At 43.0% G+C, this 26,876-nt stretch overlaps 1 protein-coding gene across 9 annotated transcripts in view; it reads right to left on the bottom strand.

Moving 5' to 3' along the window:
- PDE4D (phosphodiesterase 4D) overlaps nt 1-26,876 on the bottom strand; it is a 1,010,209-nt gene that overhangs the window by 103,406 nt on the left and 879,927 nt on the right. Inside the window, exon 6 of one of the 9 annotated variants that reach the window (XM_044276173.1) lies at nt 8,133-9,181. The exons of the other annotated variants lie outside the window; for them this stretch is intronic. Coding sequence (XP_044132108.1) covers nt 9,066-9,181 — 116 coding nt within the window. The 3' untranslated portion in view covers nt 8,133-9,065. Of the gene's footprint in view, nt 1-8,132; nt 9,182-26,876 lie in introns of those variants that run through there. 9 annotated transcript variants of the gene reach the window in all.

Genomic DNA, 26,876 nt, shown 5'->3' with positions numbered 1-26,876 from the left:
CCTGATCTGGCAGATGGAGTTTACTGCACCATGCCAGACACTGGCGTTCACCACTGGACCCCTTAGCCTATAATGGCCACTTTCCTGTATGAGTGGCGGGTTTCACAAGGACAATAACCATCACATGGGGTCTGGCAGTAAACGGCAGTATCTGGCAATGCCTGCCGTATCTGATGCACCTTAGGGCCCATTCAGACGGCCGTAGTGCTTTGCGGATCTGCAAAACACGGGTAACTGCCATGTGCGCTCCAAAATTTGCGGACAGCACATGGCCGCAACCATAATAGAAAATGCCTATTCTTGCAAGAATAGGAAATGCTCTATCTTTTCCGCGGAGCCACGGAACGGAACCACGGATGCGGACAGCACACTTTAGTCCATCAATACATGAACAGAATACTCCAACAGCAAGGAAAAGAAGCAGAGCGACGCGTCATGCAACATGAAAATTGTGATGTCACATTGCGACATTGCATCTAATAATTGTCCATGGTGTCGTAATATGACACATGCCAGTCGCCTGTCGCCCCAGCCTTAAATCTGCATTGAAATCAATTACTGACGCAGTGCTGGAGCTCTTACATGATGGACACCAATGGCACCGGATGGAAGCCAATGACCATTACAGGGTTCGCCCTGGTGTTCAGCATCCTAACAAGGGAATTTGTGCTGCATGCTGCGCTACTGTTTCTGGCATTTGCATCAATGTAGATGTGAACTGAGACTAACACACATCCAGCCAGAGAAGCGGGCTTTGCTGCTGTTCTCCACTCTGGCTATTAGAGGGGTCCGATAGGACATTTGAAAATGGACCAGACCACCCCTTTTTGGCTCATTCTCCATCCACACAATAAAGACATTTATGATACAGAGAACGATCCTAGATTTAAAGGGACAGAATAGCATTTATGCATGTAAAACATTCCTTTCCTGGGATGTGGTATGCAGAATTACTCAACGTCTAAGTATGAATAGAAAAAAAAGAAACTATTTTAATCCTCTCCATTGAATGTATGCGCTTACATGTTGCACAGAAGAGAGAAGAATGAAGCCTGAGCATTGTCAGTCAGGCTCCATACCACCCTTTTCGCAAATACGGCACTTTGAATCCAAGCAGCAAAACAGATGTTGGTGATGTCACTCGGGTATTTTTATGGATCCTCATAGAGTTTCATGGGTGCGCTGATACAGGTCAGAGTCTTGTTGGAATAGATACATAAGCAATCTGTGCTCCTGACAACATAACAATAACAGTATACAGAAGAAGTCCTAGAGTAGACCGGCCCAGCGCCTAGATCTTACAATGGAGAGGTGCGGAGCATGGAAGAAGACTGAAGACTGGCAGGACAGCCCCAACTATTACTAATGATCACATATATAATCAGTGAACAATACAAAATGTCATCAGAAACTACTGATTATGTTACCTTTTCTGAAACTAGGTTGCAAGCTCTTTTGGAAGCAGTTCTCTGTCATATCAATCATGCGCTCCCAAATATTACTACAATAATTCCCACCATAGCAAGGTAAGGAATGTCATATGAATATGTCATTAGAATACAGTGGTCCCTCAAGTTACAATATTAATTGGTTCCAGGACGACCATTGTATGTTGAAACCATTGTAACTTGAGTAATTGGTTCGAAAGCCCCAAAATGTCATCCAAGATGAGAGAAAATTAAGATAACTAAGACAGATAAAACAAGTCCTTGCATATTAAAATCGGGACTAGCTGCTAAATAGCAACTAATACAGATATTTACCAGAGAAGTTACCTTGATTGGTTGGATCTGGGTCTGAGACATTGTATGTTAAGTCTGGTTTCAACTTAAGATGGGTCACAAAAGACCATTGTATGTTGAAAATATTGTATCCTGAGGCCATTGTATCTCGAAGGATCACTGTATATCATTGACTTCCTGACTGGCAGGGGGTCCACGCTGTGGCTCCATAGATTTGCCCCGCACAATGATGCTGTTACCCTCCAGCCGTGCAGGGAGCTACAACTTTAAATTGAACTGTGTTGAAGTTCTCTGCACTAGGGTGGGGGGTGTTATGTGGGGGCGGGCTGGCAGGTGGACCTGGTGTAGGTAAAACAAACTGAAGGGACCTAGTTCCCAAATTCCAAACACAAGACCCCCATTGATCATAATGCTATATATATATATATATATATATATATATATTATACAATATACCTTTAAATCTACTGTACATAAAATACTTTGGCGAGGGGGGGTCCTGGCTCTCCTTAAAGGGATTTTCAGAGCCTTTACTATTAGCTCATCAGTATCTGATCGGTGGGGGTCCAACACCCAGGACCCTTGCCGATCAGATGTTTGAGAAGGCATCTGCACTCGCAGGAGAGCTGGGGCCTTTTCGCAACCTAGTCCAGGCCAAGGGTGTAGTAATAGGGGGTTCAGATGTCGCTACCGGGCCCAGTAGACTGAAGGGGCCCAAAGAACCTTGTGGCGCATAAGAAGACACTGGTATTATAGAAAGTGCAAGCTGGTCAAGTTACACCTCTGGCTGGAGTCAAGGTTAGTTCAAGAATTTGGAATGGGGTGGGGGGGGTGCCATTTCAGTTTTTTCCTCAGGCAGCACGAAGGCTATGTGCTTCCCTGGCCACAAAGCACTGAGGGACGGGTGTCCAAGCTGAACCCTTGCACCAGGGCCCATGAGCCTTTAGCTACGACCCTAGTCCAGGACATTTACTGGTCACATGAAGTGAACAGGGCTGAGCTGCGATACCAAGCAAAACCGCTATACACTGTACGGTGCTGCGCTTGGTGAGCTGAGAGAAGGCTGCGGCACTACTACTAGCACTGGTGTCTTCTCAAACAGGTGATCAGCGGGGTGTCCGAGTGTCAGACCCCCATCAATCAGATACTGATGTCCTATCCTGAGGATGGTCGTCAGTAGTAAAGTCTTAGAACACCCTTTTAAGGAGACCAGATGTGTGTTGAGATTTAGAGGCAATGTTTCATGGGAAAATAATATGCACAGAGGTAGCTCTATGGGAAAGAGGTCTCGCCAGCACCACCTTTTGGAAGGGTTTCCCTATGAGTCTAAGGGCTCATGCACGCGACCGTATGTATTTTGTGGTCCCTAAAAAACTGATCCCCAAAAAATACAGATGACGTCCATGTGCGTTCCGTATTTTGCAGAACGGAACAGCTGGTCCCTAATAGAACAGTACTATCCATGTCCGCGATGCAGACAATAATAGGACATACGGAAACGGAATGCACACGGAGTAACTTCCGGTTTTTTGGGCGGACAGATTGAAAGGAAAGGTTCCGCATACAGTCCGCAAACAAATGGAAACGGACATGGAAAGAAAATACATTTGTGTGCATGAGCCCTAAGTCTGACAAGCCTAGGGACAAGGGAAAATAGCTAAGCCAAATATCCATCTGCAGCCAGCTTTTCAGGGTACTTGCCTTGGATGCAGCTTAAAGGGGTTCTCCGGGAATTAAGAAAATGAAAATACTTATGAAGTACAGAGGACAGACTGTGGTAATGTGGGGCTGTGGTAATGGAGACTGCATACAAGTGCTGCTGCTCATTACTCACATCCCCCACCTCCTCTCTGTATTTCATGTCTCCTCATGAACTCCATTGCTACAGAGATTCAGCTAAAGATCTGTATTCAGGATCATAATCCCTGACAAGTAGAGCAGAGAGGAGGATGAGGCAGCTCTTTAGCTCAGTGTTGTGAAGTAACTTGCCCTGCTGTGTGATTAGGACAGGTTTTGTATGTATTAGTAGGACGGCGGCCATTTTATTTCTTCTAAAGATTGCTTCCCAGACAAGAAAGAGACCCCTAAATGTGCTCTTTTGCCAGTCAATACGACCTCCTATTCTTATTGGATAACCCTTCTAAAATTCTGAAAATTGCGCTATTTTTGTATTTGTAACAGATTATCAGAAGTTTACTGTTGATTTCACTGTGTCACTGAGGCATGACCATGAAGAGAGTGATGTCAGCCACCAGTAACAGTACAGAATGAGCGTTGGGTGTCAGTCATTCGATGAGTGGTTGGTTAGATGCGCCCAAGGAAACACTTGCAGCCCTTTGCCTTGTTTTTCGCACAAGTCACCCGTTGCCTGGATCACAAAGAAGAAAACAGCAGCTGGTCTGGCAGCTTATTCTGATATATTACATATGTGGTGAAATGTCCAGGAGATGACGAGCAGAATGAGGAAATCAGTATGAAGTAAGTCACAAGGAAGCAGGTGGAGCGATGTCAGACCACTGTCACCCTACATTTACGTATACAACTAGAACTCCATCGGGGATCACTAGCCTAATATTATGGGGCTTTCTAAAATATAGCATATTTTATGTGTATGGACTGGAGAGTGTAATGTAATATTTCACATGGAACATTTAAACTAGTGTCTGGGCGTTTTTTAGGGTACCACATCAACACACGGAGCTGTACAATTATTGGAAAATGTTAGGCCTCATTCACATTTCCATGCCCATGAAGAATTAATGTTTGGTCCGTGTGTGTCCGTTTTTTGCCCTCAATGTGTGCCATCTGTGATCCAAGGACACTGCACCACTGAAAATTTTATTTCCAGAGAATCTCCAATGAGTGGTCCGCGAATAGGAATGATATCCAAGCACATCCGCTGAGAAACGGCACACTCCCTGAATGATAGGGAAAGATCTGCAGCATGAAGGGCTCACCACCCAAGAAAGGTAACACCCCCCTGAACTGCCAGCCTGAAATACATCAACAGAGCAATTGGGGCAATAAATGGGTCCCTGTCTAGAAGAGTGCGATGGAGCAGCTCCAAATAGAAATGCCTAAAGTCTACTTTTACTGAAGTCTCAAATCAACTTTTTTTTTATAGGGTCAAAACATGGATTATTGTGCACAAAGTGGAAAGTCCTCAGCAATTATATGTTAACTATGTCTCCTAACAAGGAGTAAACAGTATACTTAGGGGGTCATTTATTAAGACTGGCATCTAAAACGGCCCTGTGCTGGATTGCAAAGTTATGTAGAGGCACCAGTCTAAATGTAAAACGGCTTTCTAGCTAGCTTACATTTAGACCATTTTCTACGCCTAAACCAGGCATAGAAAATGATGAATGAGACGGACCTGCTGGCCCACTTTTTTAGACCTGGTGTGAGCAGGAAAAAGTTGCAGATTGAGGCGCAACTAAACGCTGTGCCACAATGTGCCCCTGAAATACGCCTAATATAGGGGGATTTCAGGTTAATAAATTACCCCCTTAATGTTTATCAGTCCTGTGTGGTCCTTATTTAGTTTTCTTCACACATATACAATAGGTTATGTTCACAGTTTGACATTTTAGTGCAGCACAAGACTGGGAAATACACAATAAATTAATATAAAAGAACAAAACAAGGCCAAAAATTGTAGTACAAATTATAAACACAAAAAAACTGCAGCAAAATGGAAATTGTGAATTTGTCCTTAGTTATGATTAACCCTTGATGAGCCATCTGTGAACAGTCCTGGACTAGACCTGTGGAAGTGGATCCTGTTGCTATGCAACAAGTGTCATTCTACAGGTTTCTATGGAGCCATTGTATATTGTGTAGTAATGGTGTCCAGTGCAGTCATTAACGTGATAGGTGCACAAGGGCATATTCAGTCAAGAAGGTAAGCTGTATATAAAGATGATGGTGATGGGAAGCAAAGAGCTATGATGGTGCTTGTACCACCTAACCTAGACGATAGCAGATAAGCAGAGTGGTGAGCTCCCCTACACATTTCATTTAGCCTGTGAAATGCTGAAATAAGGGGTGGTAATAAAATGAATACTCTTACCACCAAAGTACACTACTCCCCCACCAACGTACAGGAGGATCCTTTGGTTGGTCCAGGCTCTGACACAAAAATGGGTCCCAAAGGTCCAACACCCTTATTTGGAGATGACCTTGAAGCCAATTGTCTGTGAAGGTTCTCATTTATCCAGGTCATGGTATATCTGTAAAGAATAAATCAAGGCAACTGGACTCTACAGTAAGTCCAGTTGCCTTGATTTATTCTTTACAGATATACTTGAAGCCAATTGCTTGCAACTTGGAAGGAACCCTTAGCATCATCTCCTCTGGTGGACCTACGGAGCTCTAAGTCTGAAACTGTTGTCACATCCCTTTCATGTAAGAGAAGCATGAATGTTGTCTCCACCAAAAACAGTACAGACAAATTAAGTGCTCATGCACATGGAGCTTGTGTGGCAGTGCAGAGAGGATATATGGCATCTTAGTACAGAGCAATGCAGCTATCGTTTGCAGCCATACATGCTCCATCAGGTGCTATACGTACAGAGACATTTTCCTCTAGTAGTAATGCTTCATATGGAGTCTGATGGAACATGCCTCAGTTCTTCTGTCTGGTTTATATGAAATCCAACAGAAAAAACCTTGATATCCTTCAGCTCTTTCATGCAAAGGCATACAGTAAAAATATATATTCTACAAGGTATATGTCTTCTTACAATAGGTCCTATGGGCGATGTATGCCGAAAATATGGAATATGCTGGAGCCTTCTATGGGAGGCATAAATCGGAAATACTCCTCTGCCGGAAGGCTGAAACCTAATGTGAACAGAGCTTTACGGGAAAAGAAGTGTAGATAAATGGTTTGCATATAAATTTAGTTTGTCCGCTGTACAGTCGGAGCACTGATGTCATCAGAAACACATTACATGCATGAAATTTGATAAACCTAGAAATTAGTTAACTAGTAATCCTGAGCAGAGATTAAGGAAGAATCGGAAACAGATGCTATTAGGGTTTATCCAGATTAGGTAACTATGTCGCATGAAGACACAGCATGTAAAAACCCTTCATTGGTTTGTGTAACTTACTGCATGCATATAGAACACGCAGAAGACCTCCACCTCAAATGTTCTGGTTGTTCAAGCTCAGCAAAAATAAGAAAATAAATAAGAAATAATGACCCAAGGATCTTAAAAAAGTACTAAATATATTTTATTATACCTTATACATGAATAATGTACATAAAACATTATTATTCAAATAGATCCCAGAAGAGACTCTGCAGACACTAATCTCTCATTGTTCCTGAAGTCTTCTTCACTAACCGGCACCACTGGGAACGAGGACAGAGGAGTATGTTGTCAAGGCCAGGCACCTGGTAGACTGTTCTGCTCTTCTGAGAGTCCAGGATGTCTATCTTTTAATAAGAGCTTACCAAACATTCTGAGAGAGTTGGCAAATAATTTTTACATAAAACCTACCATGATCTCAGTATTCATTCATAGAACTCTGGGGAGTCCAAGTGTTGAGGACATAATACAGCAACTAGAATGCCATCAGCCTTACTATGAGTTCTCTTCAATTTTTTGTAGAAATGATCATGATGATGATATTTTCTATTAAGGGGTGTAGCTATAAGGGGCCTGACTTGAGAAGGAGCCCACCCAGGAGGAGAACTAAAAGATTTTATTTTCAGGGCCCCCTCAACTGTATTATACAATGACATTATATACTGTGAAAGTATATAGAGTCACATGACATATATTATATAGGGATAGGAAACAGATGGAGCAGCTGCCGGGCCTGGTCTAAGACAGCGATCTTGACTTTTCCCAGGAGTGGAGGTTGCATGGAAGTAGGGGGATGCAAAGAAGTTGCTGGAGGGAGGGGCGTTCAAAGGTTTGCTGGGGACCCAGTCATTTCTAGTTACGCCACTGTTTCTATTGGAACACTTTTGAGCCAAAAATTAGCAAATACATCAAGTTTTTATGACCAAAGTTTCTTTTCACCTGACAAAGAAACATTGCCTGCAATGCTTCTCTGTCTACGGGGGCATGGCTATTGCCAGTAATAAAGGGACAGATGAGAACCATCTTGGTTTATTGGAACTGGTCATCACCTGAAAAGGGTGACTATGGCCTTAGATACCACATGCTGCATATACAGTAAATATATACCCTATAGTCTAAACCAGTGTTTCCCAACCAGTGTGCCTCCAGCTGTTACAAAACTACAAGTCCCAGGTGCCCGCACAGCCAAATGCTGTCCGGGCATGCTGGGAGTTGTAGTTTTGCAACAGCTGGAGGCACACTGGTTGGGAAACACTGGTCTAAACCACTTAAATTCCATTCATTCTGATATGTAGAGATCCAGATTACGGATAAACTTAATAGCATTTTGGTTTCTACATAATTACCATAGTTCAAAGATGAGTAAATTGTTTTGCCCAATTTGGGTCTTGTGGATTCACAAATTGGTTTGGTTTTTCATTCATCAGTCACAAGAATGTATGGGTTGGTGAAAGTAATGGGTAATGAGTGAATTGATTTTCTTTTTGTATTCTATGGAAGACAAATCAAGCTAAATTCACCACACTGTATGTTCAGGTAAGTTTTCACTTGGTTATCAGATGCTAAAAAAAAGTTATTTAGTGGCAAAAAAAATGGGTTTTGTTGTTACACACGAAAAGAATACATGTAACTGTTTCATGTACATGTGACCATTGTGCAACTTTTTATTTCGTAAATGTAATCTGATTTTTATTTTCTGAATAGAGAGGTAAAGGCTGTTCCCAAATTCAAATGGGAAAATAACACTTTCTAGCGAAAAATAGGGACATAGGTTAAGTAAAAGTTTAGGAAGCAAAGACATTAGCACGTCCAAAGGATGGGCCTTAGATTACTTAACTTGGATACTCGTCATACACCCAGTTAACCTGACAAGTTTCTGTATTGGTGCCAACTAGTCTATGTTCACACATTACTTTTCAGGTGCAGTGCTGTCATCTCAAGACCATGAACGCCATCCTACATGCTGCATTTCTCTTACATTAGCGGCCGTGAACAAGGTCCGGGATGGACCGAAACGTTGGCCACTATTAATATATATATATACTTTAGGGATGAAATAAAGTTCTTTCTGTTTGCAAAGATATCTCTTCAATTGAGTGCTGTGATTTACAGAACCTGATTATACTTGGGTTTCTCCCTATCACAGAGCACCACATCACTTATATGGAGTGCCAATCCAACTTTTTTGCTTTGATCTCAAGGCCATGAACCTGTCAACCCAACCTTAATATTTTCTGTCAGTCTTACTGAGCACAACTAATCCTCTCTTAAGGCAAAAAAGCAAAGAGCAAGGTAGGCGATGATATGTGATACACTGATGTGACATCACTGGGATGGGACCTGTTGGGTTTAGAAAAGAATTTTAAAAATTGTCAGAAGTTAGTCAGATACAAGACATAAGCTGGTCATACACTTGAAACAGCAGTCAGCCAAATGCCCATTTCACAGACAGGTATTCTTCTAGACTCGGCCGAACATACACTTTTTTCGTAATGGAATGTCTTTGGCCGAACATACACTTTTCTTAATGTAATGGAGTGTCTTTGCCTTGACATCAGTCATTGGGAGGGAGCTGAGAGATTCCCATACATAGTAGACAGTCAGCCAATCCGGCCAAAATTAACCGATTTGGATGGTTTCATGGCTAGCTTCAGAGCCTGTAGGCCTCATATTTTTTTGAACCAGAAAATGGATGGAGACAAATAAAAAGAGAACACATCATTTTCTGCATCAATCGTCACACTCATTTTCATATATTTTTTTGCTCTCCATTCCTGATTGTCCTTCAATCAAAACATGGACAACATGAGGTAGAATGTTCCGGTAAAATACAAGTGAATGTTGTTGGGTTGCCTTGTTATCCTCAGGATAAATAAAATGTGTGGTCTTCTTATGGGGATGCTTATCATTGGATTGAATTCACATGGTGGCACATTACTATTACTGATAACAATGGATGTGTTTCCATTGATGCCAAGCTTTCGCAATGGAAAATCCTCATGAGAGGAATTCTGTGGTATGGAGGTCTAGACTAAATTCTTAAGACTCTAATTAAAATGGGAAAAGCTGAGTGAAGTAAATTAACCTTGTGTGTGGAAGACATGGGAACATATCTTGTTAAAAGTTATGTCCTGGGAGTGGCAGCCAGCAGTTGGAATTGCTTTTGATGCACACAGGCCATAGATAATTGGCATAATTTTGAATGATGTCACAGGAATTTGGGACAGCAGATGATTGGGGAGAACCAAATTATTAGGGTGGGGTACCTAGAAATCTGTACCATCTGTTGAGTGATCATGATATCATTGCTTCATAAGATTACAGAAGTCAACACACCCGATTGTAGCAATGTAGGAACAAATGTGCAAACCTCAGATGGTCCAAGCTCTGCCTATCAGTATGTCCCCTACTGTGGGCTGCTCTAGAGAAGAATTACATATTTGGTTGATGTATGTAATTTGGTAGAACTCTGATCTATTGGTCAGAAATTTTAAGCATATTGATAATGCTGAAAAATACACTTTTAATGTGCTCTGCAATAAAAATGAGCGTTGATACAAATAGTCATCAGCATTTCTCTTTGAGACACACATACTAGAGTAATAAATTATGATGAATCAGAAGTTAAGTACGCTCTGAGAGTGCCAGCATCAAGTAGTAAGCCACCAATTGCACAAATGGCCCTAAACCAGATTCCACTTATACGACCAGTGAGTGAGATCTAAGATTTTAATAATCTTGGCATCATTGCCTGGGGAATCCTAGCACTGGCCTGGTGTCTTCTTACAGCTCTTCTCTTTAAGCAGCTTACGTATATAGTGGCCTTTCTGCGCACATTGACTTTCATAATGTCATAATGAACTGATGCTTCCATTTAGATCCACAATGCAGTAGCTACCCTGATCTTGTTTCTTTTCTTCTAAACATAATTTACTGTAATGGACTAGGCAAAGCCTTCGAGGCATATCTGGACATTTATGATGTATCGACAGGATATGTCATACATCTCCAATAGGTGCAGGTCCCACCTTTGAGACCTGTTCCTTCTCAAGAACAGGAAGTGGAAGAAGAGCGCGCTTACTCAGCTATTTTTGGAAGCCTCACAGCAGTGAATAGGTAGAGCCGCATATATATCTCCATTCATTGCAGCAGGTAATGGGGTCCCATTCTTGAGGTCCCAGAGCTAGGACCAGCACCTATGGTACATTTATTTCATATCCTGCGGACACATGAAATATGCCTATTTTAAGAGGTTGTCTTGGTTTCAAAACCCATTTTCAGATACCCAACTTAACACATTCTGAGACAATAGCCAAAGTGGAGAGCACGCTGGAGGACTCAACATGTCAGTGTATTAAATGGACAGTCCACTGAATTCTACAAACAGCTGTGTAATTTTTCATTTTCTCTGTGGTAGTGCTGCAGGGAAAGTAAACACTTGTGGTCAGATTTTTCTACAGATTCCTTCTAATCACTGGGTGTCCCGGATGAGGTATACTCATCATCAGGGGACCCTTCTAAAAATAATGGATTGTCTAAAGCAGATAAGCCCCTTTCATAAATGTTTGCATATAGTTTGCATAGTGATCTACTGGGCTGGCAGGGGAAGCAGAAGGAACAAGGGTGCACAGAGTGGCTTAAGCCTGACTTCAGTGCACTTAACTGCTCGTTTGCATATGATTTAAATTACTTTTTCTCCAGAATGAAGCAAAAGATCACTAAGTGAAATGTATCATTATATTTAGCTCAGCTAGCCCTAAAAGGTATTGTGCCTGGTTTACCTGTGAATTTCCTGGTGACAGACTCCCTTTAAAGATAGCAAGTGCACCCATCAGCTTCTCCCTGTTAGGGCATCTACGTAATGCCCTAAAATAAAAGGGTCCACATGGTGACAGATATCCAAAGAAATAATATCCAGTTGGGTGGCTAGGCATGATAACATTTATGAAGATGTCATTCAGCTTAAGCATAGCCCAGAACCTATGAGTCACGTGACGTTCAGTCATCATTGTAGAGTAGCATGTCTCTAGGTTTTGGATCTTCCCCTTTTATTGGAAGCATGTCTCACTGCCTGACATAAGAGCCTGTGAAGTGTCAGGATAATTTGCAGTCACGTATGTGTAAGGTTGTACGTGTAGGTTTAGGCCATTCTTGACGATGCCATGCAGTGCTCTTCCTTGTTGGACATTGTCTGAGCTAGCCAACTAATTACATTGTTCTACTTTTCCATTGCCTAAGGAGCTAATATTCTGTGTGATTAAACCTTTACATTAGACTCCTAAGACGAGCAAAGTAAGTCACAGAAGGGAGCGGTTTGCTTGTATGACGTAGGTAGCTGACACATGTCAAAACATAATGCTATAGATGAACATGAAAACCACAAAACTGCTCCACCTGGTCCTATAGACGTCAATAAGGACAACCGTAAGATTTTTCCTTAACCCTTTACTCCTTTAAGTACAATAAGCAAAATACAGCAAGTAGTACGTATATAAAGATGATGAGCTACGGTTTATAATTGACTCAAATTTTTATTTAGACAATTTCCTGCAAAACTGGTAGGACTGGGTCTGGGATTGTGCTCCTACAAATCGAAGACAGAATTAACACTAACAAAGGTCAATGCCAGGAGATATGGTTGACAGAATAAAGTTATTAATAGTGCAAGGTGAGATGCAAGCCATGTTAATGGTTCCCACGTGTTTGGGATATCCAAAAAACTATCTTCAACCAATAATTTTCCAAAAAGGAACCAACGATAACACTTAAAGGGCTTCTGTCACCCCACTAAAGTGATTTTTTTTTTTTGGGCTGGTGAAATTAGTTATATTGCGATATATCACAATATAATTGTGTCACTTACTTTGATCCAGCAGTTTCTTCAAAAAACGAAGTTTTATCATATGTAAATTCGGTCTCTAACAGCAAGTAGGGTGGCTACTTGCTGCTAGCTGCTGCAGAAATCCGCCCTCTCGTCGTGTTGATTGACAGGGCCAGCCGGGATCTCCTCCTCCGGCCAGCCCTGTCGGCATTTCAAAAATCGCGCGCCTCTGTGGATTCGGCGCAGGCGCTCTGAGATGAGGAGGCTCGTCTCCTCAGCACTCCCTCAGTGCGCCTGCGCCGATGACGTCTTCTATTTCGGTGATGTCATCGGCGCAGGTGCACTGAGGGAGTTCTGAGGAGACGAGCCTCCTCATCTCAGAGCGCCTGCGCCGAATCAACAGAGGCGCGCGATTTTTGAAATGCCGACAGGGCTGGCCGGAGGAGGAGATCCCGGCTGGCCCTGTCAATCAACACGGCGAGAGGGCGGATTTCTGCAGCAGCTACCAGCAAGTAGCCGCCCTACTTGCTGTTAGAGACCGAATTTACATATGATAAAACTTCGTTTTTTGAAGAAACTGCTGGATCAAAGTAAGTGACACAATTATATTGTGATATATCGCAATATAACTAATTTCACCAGCCCAAAAAAAAAAAAAAACACTTTAGTGGGGTGACAGAAGCCCTTTAATGTGTGTTGGAGCAAAGCAGGTGTCAACTGTGGTCATCAACTAGTAATGGATACATCCTATGATTAATTTTTCAGACTGCAGATAGAGACAATCTTATGTATGACCAGACTTACTTCTAATAGCTTAGGCACTGGTTGCTTTAGTAGGTTTATGGACTAGATATTTCTTAGGGCACACAAAGGGTACAGCCAGATGGGTGGCCAAAACATGGTTGGGAACCATGCAGTAATACAGGCCATGGCGGTATTCTATCATCTTGTTTGAAACAGATTGGTTTTACAGTGTTTTTTAGGGGTTATGTTTCTTAACCATTTCACAGCCACCCTGCCTGGCCATACTTAAAGGGGTTCTGCATTTTCATTTAACTGATGATCTATCCTCTGGATAGATCATCAGCATCTGATCGGCCGGGGTCCGACACCTGGGACCCCCGCCGATCAGCTGTTTGAGAAGGCAGCGGCGCTCCAGTAGCGCCGCGGCCTTCTCACTGTTTACCGCCGGCCCACTGACGTCACGACTAGTATCAACTAGCGTGGGCGCGGCTAAGCTTCATTCAAGTGAACAGAGCTTAGCCCCGCCCACGCTAGTTGTTACTAGCCGTGACATCAATGGGCTGGCGGTAAACAGTGAGAAGGCCGCGGCGCTACTGGAGCACAGCTGCCTTTTCAAACAGCTGATCGGCGGGGGTCCAGGGTGTCGGACCCCCGCCAATCAGATGCTGATGATCTATCCAGAGGATGGATGATCAGTTAAATGAAAGTCCAGAACCCCTTAAAAGAAAAGTCTATAAAGAGGACCTTTTACCGATTATTACAATGTCAACTAAGTATACAGACCTGTAGAGCGGCGCCCGGGGATCTCACTGCACTTACTATTATCCCCGGGCGCCGCTCCGTTCTCCTGTTATGCCCTCCGGTATCTCCGGCCACTAAGTTATAGTAGGTGGAAATTTCAGTCACTAAGTTATTGTAGGCGGAGTTCACAGCCTGGGAGGTTATTTTCTCCCAGGCTGTGAGCTCTGCAATGCGATTGGCCAGCGCTACAGAAGAACAAGGGCAGACTCCACCTACTATAACTTAGTGGCCGGAGATACCAGAGGGCATAGCAGGAGAACGGAGCGGCGCCCAGGGATAATAGTAAGTGCAGTGAGATCCCCGGGCGCCGCTCTCCATGTCTGTATACTTAGTTCACATTGTAATAATCGGTGAAAGGTCTTCTTTAAGTAGAAGCAATTAAAACAGGGATTGTCAACTTTAGAAAACCCATTTTCATATACTATAATTGGGAGTTCTGAGTTAAAAATCTTTTTGCAGGGGAGAAAACTGAGAACAGGTTAAAAATAATAAAGGATTACTCACCTTTACTGATTCCCCACTGCTGCTCCAGTGCCAGTTGCCCCCCAGTTCCTGGTCCTGGCACGACAAACAATAAATGGCTGAAAAAGTCTACCCAACCAGACACTGCTTAGGGTGCGTTGACACTAGCGTTAGGGATTCTGTTATGGCTATCCATTATAACATTGTTATAACGGAAAATAACGGAATGCCTAGACAGAATGCAAAACGGAAGCCTTTAAAAGGCATTCTGTTTGCTTTCTGTCCTAATAGAAGTCAATGGGAAAGCATAACGGATCCGTCTGGGTCCTGTCGACATGACTTTGTTTTCCGTATTGCATAACGGGACCCAGACGGATCCGTTTTTATTCCCATAGACTTCTATTAGGACGGAAAGCAAACGGAATGCCTTTTAAAGGCTTCCGTTTTGCATTCTGTCATAATACAAGTCTATGGGCAGAAAAACTGATCCATCCTTCCGTCTTATGGGTTCCAAAAGCCATAACGGAATCCCTAACGCTAGTGTGAACCCACCCTTAGGTGGGTTGTTGCTGTGGCCAGGTTTTGGTTGAGCGTCATTTCCTGTTTGTCAAGGTAGGACCGGGTAGTGTAGTGCAGCGGGGACAATACAGCTCAGAATGGCGGTGGCAGGGGACTGTGAGATGAGTAATGTTTATTTTAAATTTTAAACACTTTCTGTCCCATCACAAACTAAAATAAAAAATTCTTCCCTGAAAACTTCTTTAATATAAGGGGTTCACCTGTTTAGGACCCTCATCTTGTAGCAAACAGTGTCTCTTGCTCTGGAGGACATGTCCAGTCCTACATTACGCAGAGAAATGAGTGATCTGAATGGGTACTGTGCAATGCTTCATTTTCCCTGTGGTGGCGCTGCAGAGAAATTGAACACTTACTGCCAGGATCCCTCACCAATCACAACAGATTAATGGGGTGGGGGTTACTTTGTGATCAGCTTATTGTCAAAGGACTATGATTCTAACAGGTTGGGATTGTCCAAAGTGGAGAACCAAATATTGCAGCTAAGGCTTCTCAATAGTTTTTGCATGTTAGGTTAATATCCCTGCATGAGAACATTGCTCAAAAGTAATAAAGAAAGGTGTTTTTTTTTTTTATCAGGAAGCTTACATGGAGATAATTGAGCAGCACAAGTTCTTTGAAGACGTAAGATGTTTGTCTTATGTTCCCAAGTTCACATAAGTAAACTGATTTCTTATCACCTTGCATGAAAGGTCAAACTCCGCGTTATTCTGGAACGCAACTCTAAAAGATGACTTCATATGGATCTCATCAACCTTCCTCTGTATGCATCATTCATTTTACCACACACTGAAATTACACTTTCAATTACAGCCTAACTCAAGTACAGCCTAAACCTTGGACTTAAGTCTATTGCAAGAAATAAGGAAGAAGATTAAACAGAAAACATGGATAATTTGCTAACTTTTAATTGATAAAGTAAGTCATATTGATGCTGTGTAGAAGTTACCTATGATATAAAGTAGAAGAGCTGAAGAACCCAGTGGGTTAATAAGGTTTCCTGTATATGTAATATGTGCCGTCTGTAGCTCTATTGTTGCCATAAAAAATATTAGAACCCTCAGAAAACTCATGGACCCCATTATAAGGCAATTCATCCTAATCATCATGGATTCAGGATCTGTCCTAGCTGTCTTGGCTTCATGACGAACAAAAGCCATAGTGAACAGAGCCTGAATAGAGCTGAGCCGCAATACCACAAACAATCTACTGACCATTGTGTTTTTTGAAAGATGTCAACCATGTTTTTTCTTACCCTGGGTGATCCCTTAAATACAACGGGGCACACAGCCTGGCATAGACACAGATTAGGCTGTCTTGAAGCTCCATAACCAGCTGAAGAAGTGCATTAGTATCTAAAGGTGTTTTCCAGGACTTTCATTTTGTTGCTCTCTCCTTAGGATAGGTCATCAATATCAGATTGGGGGAGTCTGACAACTCCACCATTCAGCTGCTAGTAGGAGCCAAGACCGACGGACCTAAAACAGTGTATGGAGCCAAGAAGAAGAAAACACCCCGTACACCGTGTAGTGGCCATGCTCGCTTACTGCAGCTTAGACCATGCTACAGAAACTGCTTCCTTTTGGAGGAAAGGTAATTGCCATACCTTTTACCCAGGAAGCATTGCCTCCAAGACTTTGTATGGTGATCTCCATAGGAAGAATCAGTAAAGACCTAAAAAATAAGTTCACACTTGCATTAAATGGATCTGGCAGGCTACTCTGCCTGCTGGAGTTCACCGGATCCAGCCTATCCGAATACTACCTTTCACCACCGGACCCCCATTGACTATAATAGGATACGGCAGGGATCAGGCCGCTTTCCGGCATAGGTGCCGGTCTTCAGCTGTACAAAAAGAGTTGCATGCAACCTGAAAGTTCCCACTAGATCTCAAAACAGTCAATGAGGCGCGGTGGTGAAAGGCCGTATCTGCGCTCTATGCCGAAACAGCCTGTCGGATCTGTTTAACGCGAATGTGGACCTACCCTTAGCCTTGTATTACACCACATTCCTCCTAAAATGACACTGACGATTGAGCTGCGGAGTTGAGCGGGATCATCTACGTGATGTAGTAGAGGAATAAGGAGTTCACCGTGTTTTACAAGAAATAGGTCAGCAGATTGTTATTGCAGCTGAAAGACTTGGATGAAGACAGTAGCTGATAGCAGACATGTGGCACTGGATAAAAGCTGCAGAACAGCATCAACTCCGCAAAAGATAGCTTCGCTTCTTACCAAATGTTTTTCAAGAATTGGCTTTCTATGGCAGTCTAGAGAGGTCATCAAGCTGGTCCAGTTTTATACTAGCAGGCCATGTGGCAATTACATAGGGTGAGGAAATGGATCAAGGGGCATGGGAAGCCTTTCTAAGCTAAGGGTAAAAACCTGGCACCGTAATTAAGGGTTCACTTTGACCTCTTCAATGGAGCCCCTTCTCGTCTATCGACGGAAGGCCCATGGCATACAATATTAGACCATACCCCCTTCATAATTTAGTAATATTTTCCATTATTCACCCAGGAAAAGGTCAGTTTGCGTTAATGCGAAATACAATAAATTGACTTGTAATGCTAGAAAGCAAACTACACAGATAGCCCGGAATGAAATTATGAATATGCTAATGTATTATGTAAATGAGGACAATGATTATTTATTGTTGTATGCTAATGACAGGTATATGTGAAAGGTGCAGTCTCACCTGCAGACGCTTGATATGATGCCAGCGTACATTTATTAGAAACAGTGAGGAGCGGTGTAAAATAGGGGAGAGGTAATTGTTTTCAGTTATCTCACATTTACTAATTCTTACTAATGCTGTGAAGTCTATCACGTGAGCAACTTCACTGGTGCCTTCATCCCTCATAGTAACATCACTACGTAAAACAAAATAATTGTAAAATAGAAGGAAAATACCAATATTCATAGATCCACAGCCCCAAAACCTCTTCCAACATTGGCATTTGTTTTACAGCAAGCGCAGTAAAGTGAGACTCTGACTCCCTAGACTGTAGGCTTGTACCAGCAGTGCAAGAAGCAACCAGAGTCACGGTGGGAAAAACGTCATCAGAAACTAAGGGCCCTTTCACACTTGCGTTGGCCGGTTCCGGCATAGAGTTCCGTCGTCGGGGCTCTATGCCGATACAATCCTGATCAGGATTATCCTAATGCATTCTGAATGGAGAGAAATCCGTTCAGGATGCATCAGGATGTCTTCCGTTCCGGAACGGAATGTTTTTTGGCCGGAGAAAATACCGCAGCATGCAGTACTTTTTGCTCCGGCCAAAAATCCTGAAGACTTGCCGCAAGGCCGGATCCGGAATGAATGCCCATTGAAAGGCATTGATCCGGATCCGGCCTTAAGCTAAACGTCGTTTCGGCGCATTGCCGGATCCGACGTTTAGCTTTTTCTGAATGGTTACCATGGCTGCCGGGACGCTAAAGTCCTGGCAGCCATGGTAAAGTGTAGCGGGGAGCGGGGGAGCAGCATACTTACCGTCCGTGCGGCTCCCGGGGCGCTCCAGAGTGACGTCAGGGCGCCCCAGGCGCATGGATGACGTGATCGCATGTACACGTCATCCATGCGCCTGGGGCGCTCTGACGTCATTCTGGAGCGCCCCGGGAGACGCACGGACTGTAAGTATGCCGCTCCCCCGCTCCCCGCTCCTACTATGGCAACCAGGACTTTAATAGCGTCCTGGCTGCCATAGTAACACTGAAAGCATTTTGAAGACGGATCCGTCTTCAAATGCTTTCCGTACACTTGCGTTTTTCCGGATCCGGCGTGTACCTCCGGCAAGTGGAGGACACGCCGGATCCGGACAACGCAAGTGTGAAAGGGCCCTAAAGCAGGAAGAAATAAGGGAAAGTTATCAAAAGTAGCGCACAAAAATGTGGCAAAGTTGTCCATAACACATCTTCTTTTGTATTTCAAAGCCCCCCCTTGAACGTTAACCCCATAGCATTCACTGATGTTCTATTATATCACTAAGTACAGTGAGTTAAAGGGGTGTATATATATATATATATATATACAGGGAGTGCAGAATTATTAGGCAAATGAGTATTTTGACCACATCATCCTCTTTATGCATGTTGTCTTACTCCAAGCTGTATAGGCTCGAAAGCCTACTACCAATTAAGCATATTAGGTGATGTGCATCTCTGTAATGAGAAGGGGTGTGGTCTAATGACATCAACACCCTATATCAGGTGTGCATAATTATTAGGCAACTTTCCTTTGGCAAAATGGGTCAAAAGAAGGACTTGACAGGCTCAGAAAAGGCTAAAATAGTGAGATATCTTGCAGAGGGATGCAGCACTCTTAAAATTGCAAAGCTTCTGAAGCGTGATCATCGAACAATCAAGCGTTTCATTCAAAATAGTCAACAGGGTCGCAAGAAGCGTGTGGAAAAACCAAGGCGCAAAATAACTGCCCATGAACGGAGAAAAGTCAAGCGTGCAGCTGCCAAGATGCCACTTGCCACCAGTTTGGCCATATTTCAGAGCTGCAACATCACTGGAGTGCCCAAAAGCACAAGGTGTGCAATACTCAGAGACATGGCCAAGGTAAGAAAGGCTGAAAGACGACTACCACTGAACAAGACACACAAGCTGAAACGTCAAGACTGGGCCAAGAAATATCTCAAGACTGATTTTTCTAAGGTTTTATGGACTGATGAAATGAGAGTGAGTCTTGATGGGCCAGAGGGATAGGCCCGTGGCTGGATTGGTAAAGGGCAGAGAGCTCCAGTCCGACTCAGACGCCAGCAAGGTGGAGGTGGAGTACTGGTTTGGGCTGGTATCATCAAAGATGAGCTTGTGGGGCCTTTTCGGGTTGAGGATGGAGTCAAGCTCAACTCCCAGTCCTACTGCCAGTTTCTGGAAGACACCTTCTTCAAGCAGTGGTACAGGAAGAAGTCTGCATCCTTCAAGAAAAACATGATTTTCATGCAGGACAATGCTCCATCACACGCGTCCAAGTACTCCACAGCGTGGCTGGCAAGAAAGGGTATAAAAGAAGAAAATCTAATGACATGGCCTCCTTGTTCACCTGATCTGAACCCCATTGAGAACCTGTGGTCCATCATCAAATGTGAGATTTACAAGGAGGGAAAACAGTACACCTCTCTGAACAGTGTCTGGGAGGCTGTGGTTGCTGCTGCACGCAATGTTGATGGTGAACAGATCAAAACACTGACAGAATCCATGGATGGCAGGCTTTTGAGTGTCCTTGCAAAGAAAGGTGGCTATATTGGTCACTGATTTGTTTTTGTTTTGTTTTTGAATGTCAGAAATGTATATTTGTGAATGTTGAGATGTTATATTGGTTTCACTGGTAAAAATAAATAATTGAAATGGGTATATATTAGTTTTTTGTTAAGTTGCCTAATAATTATGCACAGTAATAGTCACCTGCACACACAGATATCCCCCTAAAATAGCTAAAACTAAAAACAAACTAAAAACTACTTCCAAAAATATTCAGCTTTGATATTAATGAGTTTTTGGGGTTGATTGAGAACATGGTTGTTGTTCAATAATAAAATTAATCCTCAAAAATACAACTTGCCTAATAATTCTGCACTCCCTGTATATATTACAGTAGAGGACTCATCCTCTATCCACAGGAAAAGGGGAGAAATAACTGATTGGTGGTGGTCTGACCACCAAGATCCTCACTGATCCCAAGAATAGGGGTCCCATGTTCCCATCCTGATGCTGTACTCGGCTATCTGCAACAATCGCATAGAGAATTAATGGAGAGGCAGGCAGCCTGCTGGGCCTGCAGCTCCATCAGTAGGTAAATATGGGACTCCGTTCTTGGGACCGGTCGGTGGGGATCCCAGTGAGTGGACTCCTACCGATCAGTTAGTTATAACCTATTCTGTGGATAGGGGTTAACTTTCTTACTTGGCACAACCCCTTTAAGTACCAAAGTAGGCTGTGTCCTTTTTGGGGTTAAATTGCTATGGACAAATCCTCCACTTTTTTTGCACTAGATTTGATAAATCTCCCCTATATTATTTTCTGTGTGTCATCCTGCTATATAGACCACCTTCCATCATTCACCACTGGAGACCATAGAGACAGAAGTGGTGGTAGACCAGTTACATGTGCTACAAGTATTTTACTATGTATTATGTGGCTACATGTGCATGGGATATAAAAGTCTAATGAAAATCGAATCACGACAAATCATGCAGATTTTGCAGAAGATTCGGCTGTAGACCACCATAGAATTCACTCTCTACATTGCAAAGGGTGAAATCCATGGATGAAATCTACAGTATAAAAAGATGGGTTAAAAATCCTCACCGCCGGTCAATATATGGCTGAATTCAGAAGAAGACCTTCACTGCCACCAGTCAAGAGCATAAGTACCTGATACTTCTAGCATTAATTAATCCTGAGAGCATCAGATCATTATGTACTCAGCTGGAAGTTGTGAGGAGGGCTTGGGTGGCCACCTGGGCATCGGCCCACTTGGAGATTTCCCTGCAGTCTATGGTCAATCTGCCCCTGGCTGATGCCGTCCTGCATTAGGGTAACATCAGACGACACATTTTCAGTAGTTCTTTTTCCAAACCACCTGATGTTCTCAGGAATCTTCTGGGCTTGGGTTATATCAGATTACAGCACAGTCCGGCTCTGTTCTGGCATGTGTACAATATAGCTGCTATTGTAAACAGCAGACAGCATGTACTGTGTGAATGGTCTGCAAGCACGTACCACACCATATTGCTCCCTTCTTCTGAAAAAAGAATAGGAAATACATGTCAAGACGGCCATTCAGCCTGTAAACAATGGCACATCTGATATATTACAGAAACAGGATTTAAAGAAGGAAGCGTAAACCATCTGCACACAGACGCCAAACACGGCCGCACTGTCCTGACTCCATCACAGCAGTTACAGTAAAACTGGGTTCAGTAAGTCAGGCTATGAAGTACTTGTTTCCAGCTGACGATCCAGGACGGGCCAGACCTGGATCCATTGTAACAATGTCTATTCTTATCTGCAAAACAGACAAGAATAGTTATGGGGTAGAGCCAGGATCTCATGGATATGAGGACTTCAAAATGCATGCTTTGCGTTGAGGTGATCAGAAATGATTTTAGTAAAACAACTGGGTCAATTCAAGAAAGTGTTGTTTTGCTCAGGGTCTCCATCATCAGTTTATGCTGCAGCAAAAAACTGGTGACAGATTCCCTTTAAGAATCTTAAAGATACACCCAATCCCAGTGTTACCTAAAGTAACAGTACTAGTGTCTGAAATGTTTTTCTTTCTTTTTGTTCTGATTAGGTGGCTCTAAAAGCAAAAAATATCACTTATTCACACCAGATAGTTCCTTCAAGAACGCTCTTGCAATCATACGCATTGTGTTGACATAACACTATCGACTCCAGTTTACCTAAGATGCACTTGACACTATAATACCCGCCTTCTTACTTATCCATACACATATCAGTGACTTTGTAGATATTGTGGCTTGAAACTGCGCCAGAGAGCATTGAACTGATTTATGTCAGAGATAGGTTCACACAACCATGTAGGGGCAAATGCAGGGTTTTCAAAGGCGGCTTTCCAGGTGGGTTGGTGGCCATGACAAAAATTCTATTATTTCACCTTCAACCCCAATTATGCTTCATATGCAAACTTTCAACATGTACTACATCACAGAGGCTAGGTGGTCAATAGCTGGTTAATATTAATAGCCATTATCTGTGGTTGATATCAAATATTCCTGGAGGTCAAGGGAGACTTAGTTGTTTATCTTTAAAGGGGTTATCCAGCCATCTAATTTTTTTTTTTAACATGCTCAAAATGTTGTAAAAGATTAAAAGTATAAATACTAATCACCTCAACGATCCTCTATTGGCTTGTGTTCCAATGTTTTCCAGGTCCCGTGGCGACCTCTGTACCTTCTCAGGGCTCATTCAGATGAACTCACACGACCAGCCCTATGATAGAAATGTCTATACTTGTCTGCGATTGTGGGCAAGAATAGGACATGCTCTATCTTTTTTGTGGGGCCGCGGAATGAAAGTATGGATGCGGACAGCACACGGTGTTTGATGCACCATTGAAATGAATGGGTCCGCTTCCGTCTTGCAAAATTGCAGAACGGATGTAGACACATAAATACGGTCGTGTGAATGAGCCCTAATTTCCCCCCGACACCGACTCTTGCTGCAGCCAAGACAGCAACAGAATTTTTGCCCTAGACTGAGATATTACAAAATGTAGATAAATAGATACATAAGGGCAGCACCGTTGAGTTCAAGTGGAGATAGTGTGCAACTGGCTGCAGCCGCGATCAAGCCTCCAAATAAGTAGAAAAAAGAAATTCCACGGCACTCCCAAGAAAGTTCAGTAGTAGTGTTCTTTAATTACCAATGCAATATTTCAGTCATCTTACTGGGACTGCTTCTGCTTGAGAAAAGTGAGAGAGATAGAGAGAGATAGAGAGAGAGAGAAACAGAACTAGGCCTCAAGGCTAGGGAGAGGAAAAAGGTCACCTGCTAGGAAGCCCCTAAATCCGGGCCCTGACTCATCTCAGTATGTATAGACCCTGAAGGTCGGAACGAACCAGCATCTCCCTGAGTAACAACAAGCACAGGGGAAATAACCAAATACAAAGAGCAGTACAACTTATCTTATAGAAAATGGATGAGCAGGAACACAGGTAAGGTCCACACACCAACTCTTTCAAATCCAATTAGAGAATATCAACCGCATGGTATGAAGTGTGAAAGCAAACTAAGTAGGGAATGCAGTAATGACCACGGGCTGCACCTGACAAGAGGTGTGGTCTTTACCAAACCACAACACTAAGAATAAAGAGACTGTCAAAAAACCTAACGTGCAGTCAGTCTCTCCTATCTTCTAACCTCTGTCACAGAAGGTACTGTGACAGGGATAGATAGATTTCAAGGTGCATTATGTACAGTTGCGGTCAAGACAATAGAACAGAACATCATGATGGCTTGTGGGTAGTACTGATAGAACAGAACATCATGATGGCTTGTGGGTAGCACTGAGAGAAGAGAACATCATGGAGGCTTAGTGGGTAGCAAAGATCAATTTTCAGCACTTTGCCATTGAACTGAATATGACCAGAAAACATTGGTGCAAGGTTGCCTAACCCTTCGATTGAGTGTTGGGCTGGGGTTCCTTGGGCCCACCAAAGGGAATTATTCTTGGGGCCCAAGCTGTATATCATCAGTAAAATCTACTAGGTGAAATACCAAGTGATGGTATCTAAACGCAGCTCCAAATGGAATTTTTCTCCTGGATCATTGGGGCCCAATATGGCTTCAGAGACTAGGCCCATTGGAGGATCCTCTGTTACTCTGGTGGGCCAGTCTGACCCTGTTTTGATTAGGAAATGTATGGAGGAGGTTAAAATGAAATTGTATAGAGGTTAAGAGGTGGAAATGTGGTGGGTGTTTTTTTTTTGCCAAATTTAGATTGCCATATGGTCGATTTTCAGGACAGGACATCCATGGTGGCCCATAGCAGGTCAACATCTCTAAAGATTTGCACTTCCCTCTTTCAATCTTTGCTACGTAGCTGATGAGTGGTATGGGCCCTCATCTCGGAGTTTAATGTTGACCATCTGCCACTGGCCCCAGGAGGCTTGACAAGGACCCTTGAATGGGGCACTATTGTATTAATGTTGTATTAGAAGAAAACTGATGATTTATAGTAAGGATACTACAGTGTACCTGTTTAAATTCATATAATAGGTTCTAATGTGTGTGGCGTGGTCTTGTGTTCATGTAGGCTTTCTCTCAGTGATTACAGGGACCAATGTCAGTGACAATAATCCATTCCATTGTAGCCTAATATACCGTATTAGCGCTATGTAAAAACAAGTAAGTAATCTCCATGCTGTGCCCACATTCGTACTACAAGACCAGAGTCCAGGAGCCTGGTGTCTCAAGGGCTCTCATGCTGCATATCCTCTGCAGAGCCTCCATAAAACAAGGCGAGTGATCTCAGCCTGACAGTCGTATCCAGGATTTACACTTCACTTATTCCATGGCCTTAAGATGCACTTTCCTGCCACTGACAAACATCTACAAGCATTTATAAATCACTTTACAGTGGCTGTAGCCACCTGAATAATGTCTGTTAATATTTCATCCCAAATTAAAACCACTCCAGAGCATGGCAGCAGCTGGTCAGCACATGAGAGGTTTAGAATAATAGCTTGCAATGCTTCAAAGAGTCACTTCATTGCAAAATATATTCAGTATGTAGTTTTTGTTTTCCTCGGCTTTAATCTACAGTTTCCTAGGTTTGTTCCACGAGAATTCCCAGATTACAAAAAATGGGTCATTAAACTCAAAGGCCCCAGGATGATGTTGAAGCTGGTGCTTTGGCAGGAAAGAGGGCATTCATCCACATAAATTAGCCCAAAGATATTCTGTGAACATCAAATGCCTGGGTAACAACTTGATTAGGGACCACATTGTTTATGAAGCCTTTTGTGTCTCTGCAAAGTCACCACAAGTTTGTGTTAAGGGGCATCAGAAGTTAGGCACAATAGGGGTTGGGGCCTGAACATTATCTAGTTAAACATGACATGGATTTCCTGTGTCATATTTTTTGACCTATTACCATCAACATGGAATACTGCTTGATGTCCTAATAATGGATTTAATACAACCCAAGCAACAGAAGATTGTTGAAGAGAAGTCCCACCACAGCAGGAAGCCAGGTTTAATTACTGCATTAGTATAGCCAAATATGACAGGAGATACCAAATAACTGATGCAGCAGAAAGGACCAAAAGCTAAGACAGCAAAGGTACTATGTATCCAAGGAAGCAAAATGGACCAAAAATTTGAGGCGGTAAAATGACCAACTAGCTGACGTATCAGAACACGCCACACATTTGAGGCATACTAGCAGGAAGGAACATATGTCGGGGTAGCAGAACAGACTATATATCTGAGAAAGCAGAAGGGGTGATATATCTGAGGTGGAAGAAGCAACCATAAATCTGAGGTAGCAGAAGGGACCACTTATCTGTGGTAGCAGAAGGAACAGTATATATAAGGTAGCAGAAGATACTACATACTGTTTCTGAGGTGTTACAGCAGTGGAACCACTGTGTCAACCAACAGATTTGACTTTGGTCTAAACCTAAGTATTCACCCTTTACACTTTGTGCAGTTTACTGCAGGGGAACCCCCAGGAAACTACCTCCTGGTATAGTCTCTGTGTGGCTGATAGCTGACCCACGGGAGTCAGAGACACCGGTGAAGAGGATAGAGGGGTTAGTCAAAATTGTAATCAGGGACAGGCCGTGGTCAGGGCTGGCAGAGTATGTGTTATACAATAAATGGCTTGAGGTCAGGGCAGGCAGTGAAGAGTCAATATGGAGGTCAAGCAGAAGTCAGTTCAGACAATGGAGGGTAAGAAACCAGAAACGGGCAGAGGTCAGTACACAGGCAGACAAACAAATACAGAACACCTTTGCAGGAAACTAGCTGGCTAGACAACCTATTGCTCAGGAGCTTTCCAATAGGGGAAGGTGCCTACAGTAACCCAGGGTTGCCAGCCATTGCCTGGTGAAGATTAGGGTGCACTTGCTGGTCCATTAACAAGTAACATACTTTG

The sequence above is a fragment of the Bufo gargarizans genome, chromosome 1, assembly GCF_014858855.1.
Source record: "Bufo gargarizans isolate SCDJY-AF-19 chromosome 1, ASM1485885v1, whole genome shotgun sequence".
In the NCBI taxonomy this organism is placed as follows: Eukaryota; Metazoa; Chordata; class Amphibia; order Anura; family Bufonidae; genus Bufo; species Bufo gargarizans.
The sequence above is the reverse complement of the archived record's forward strand: the minus strand, read 5'-3'. Positions and strand labels throughout refer to the sequence as shown.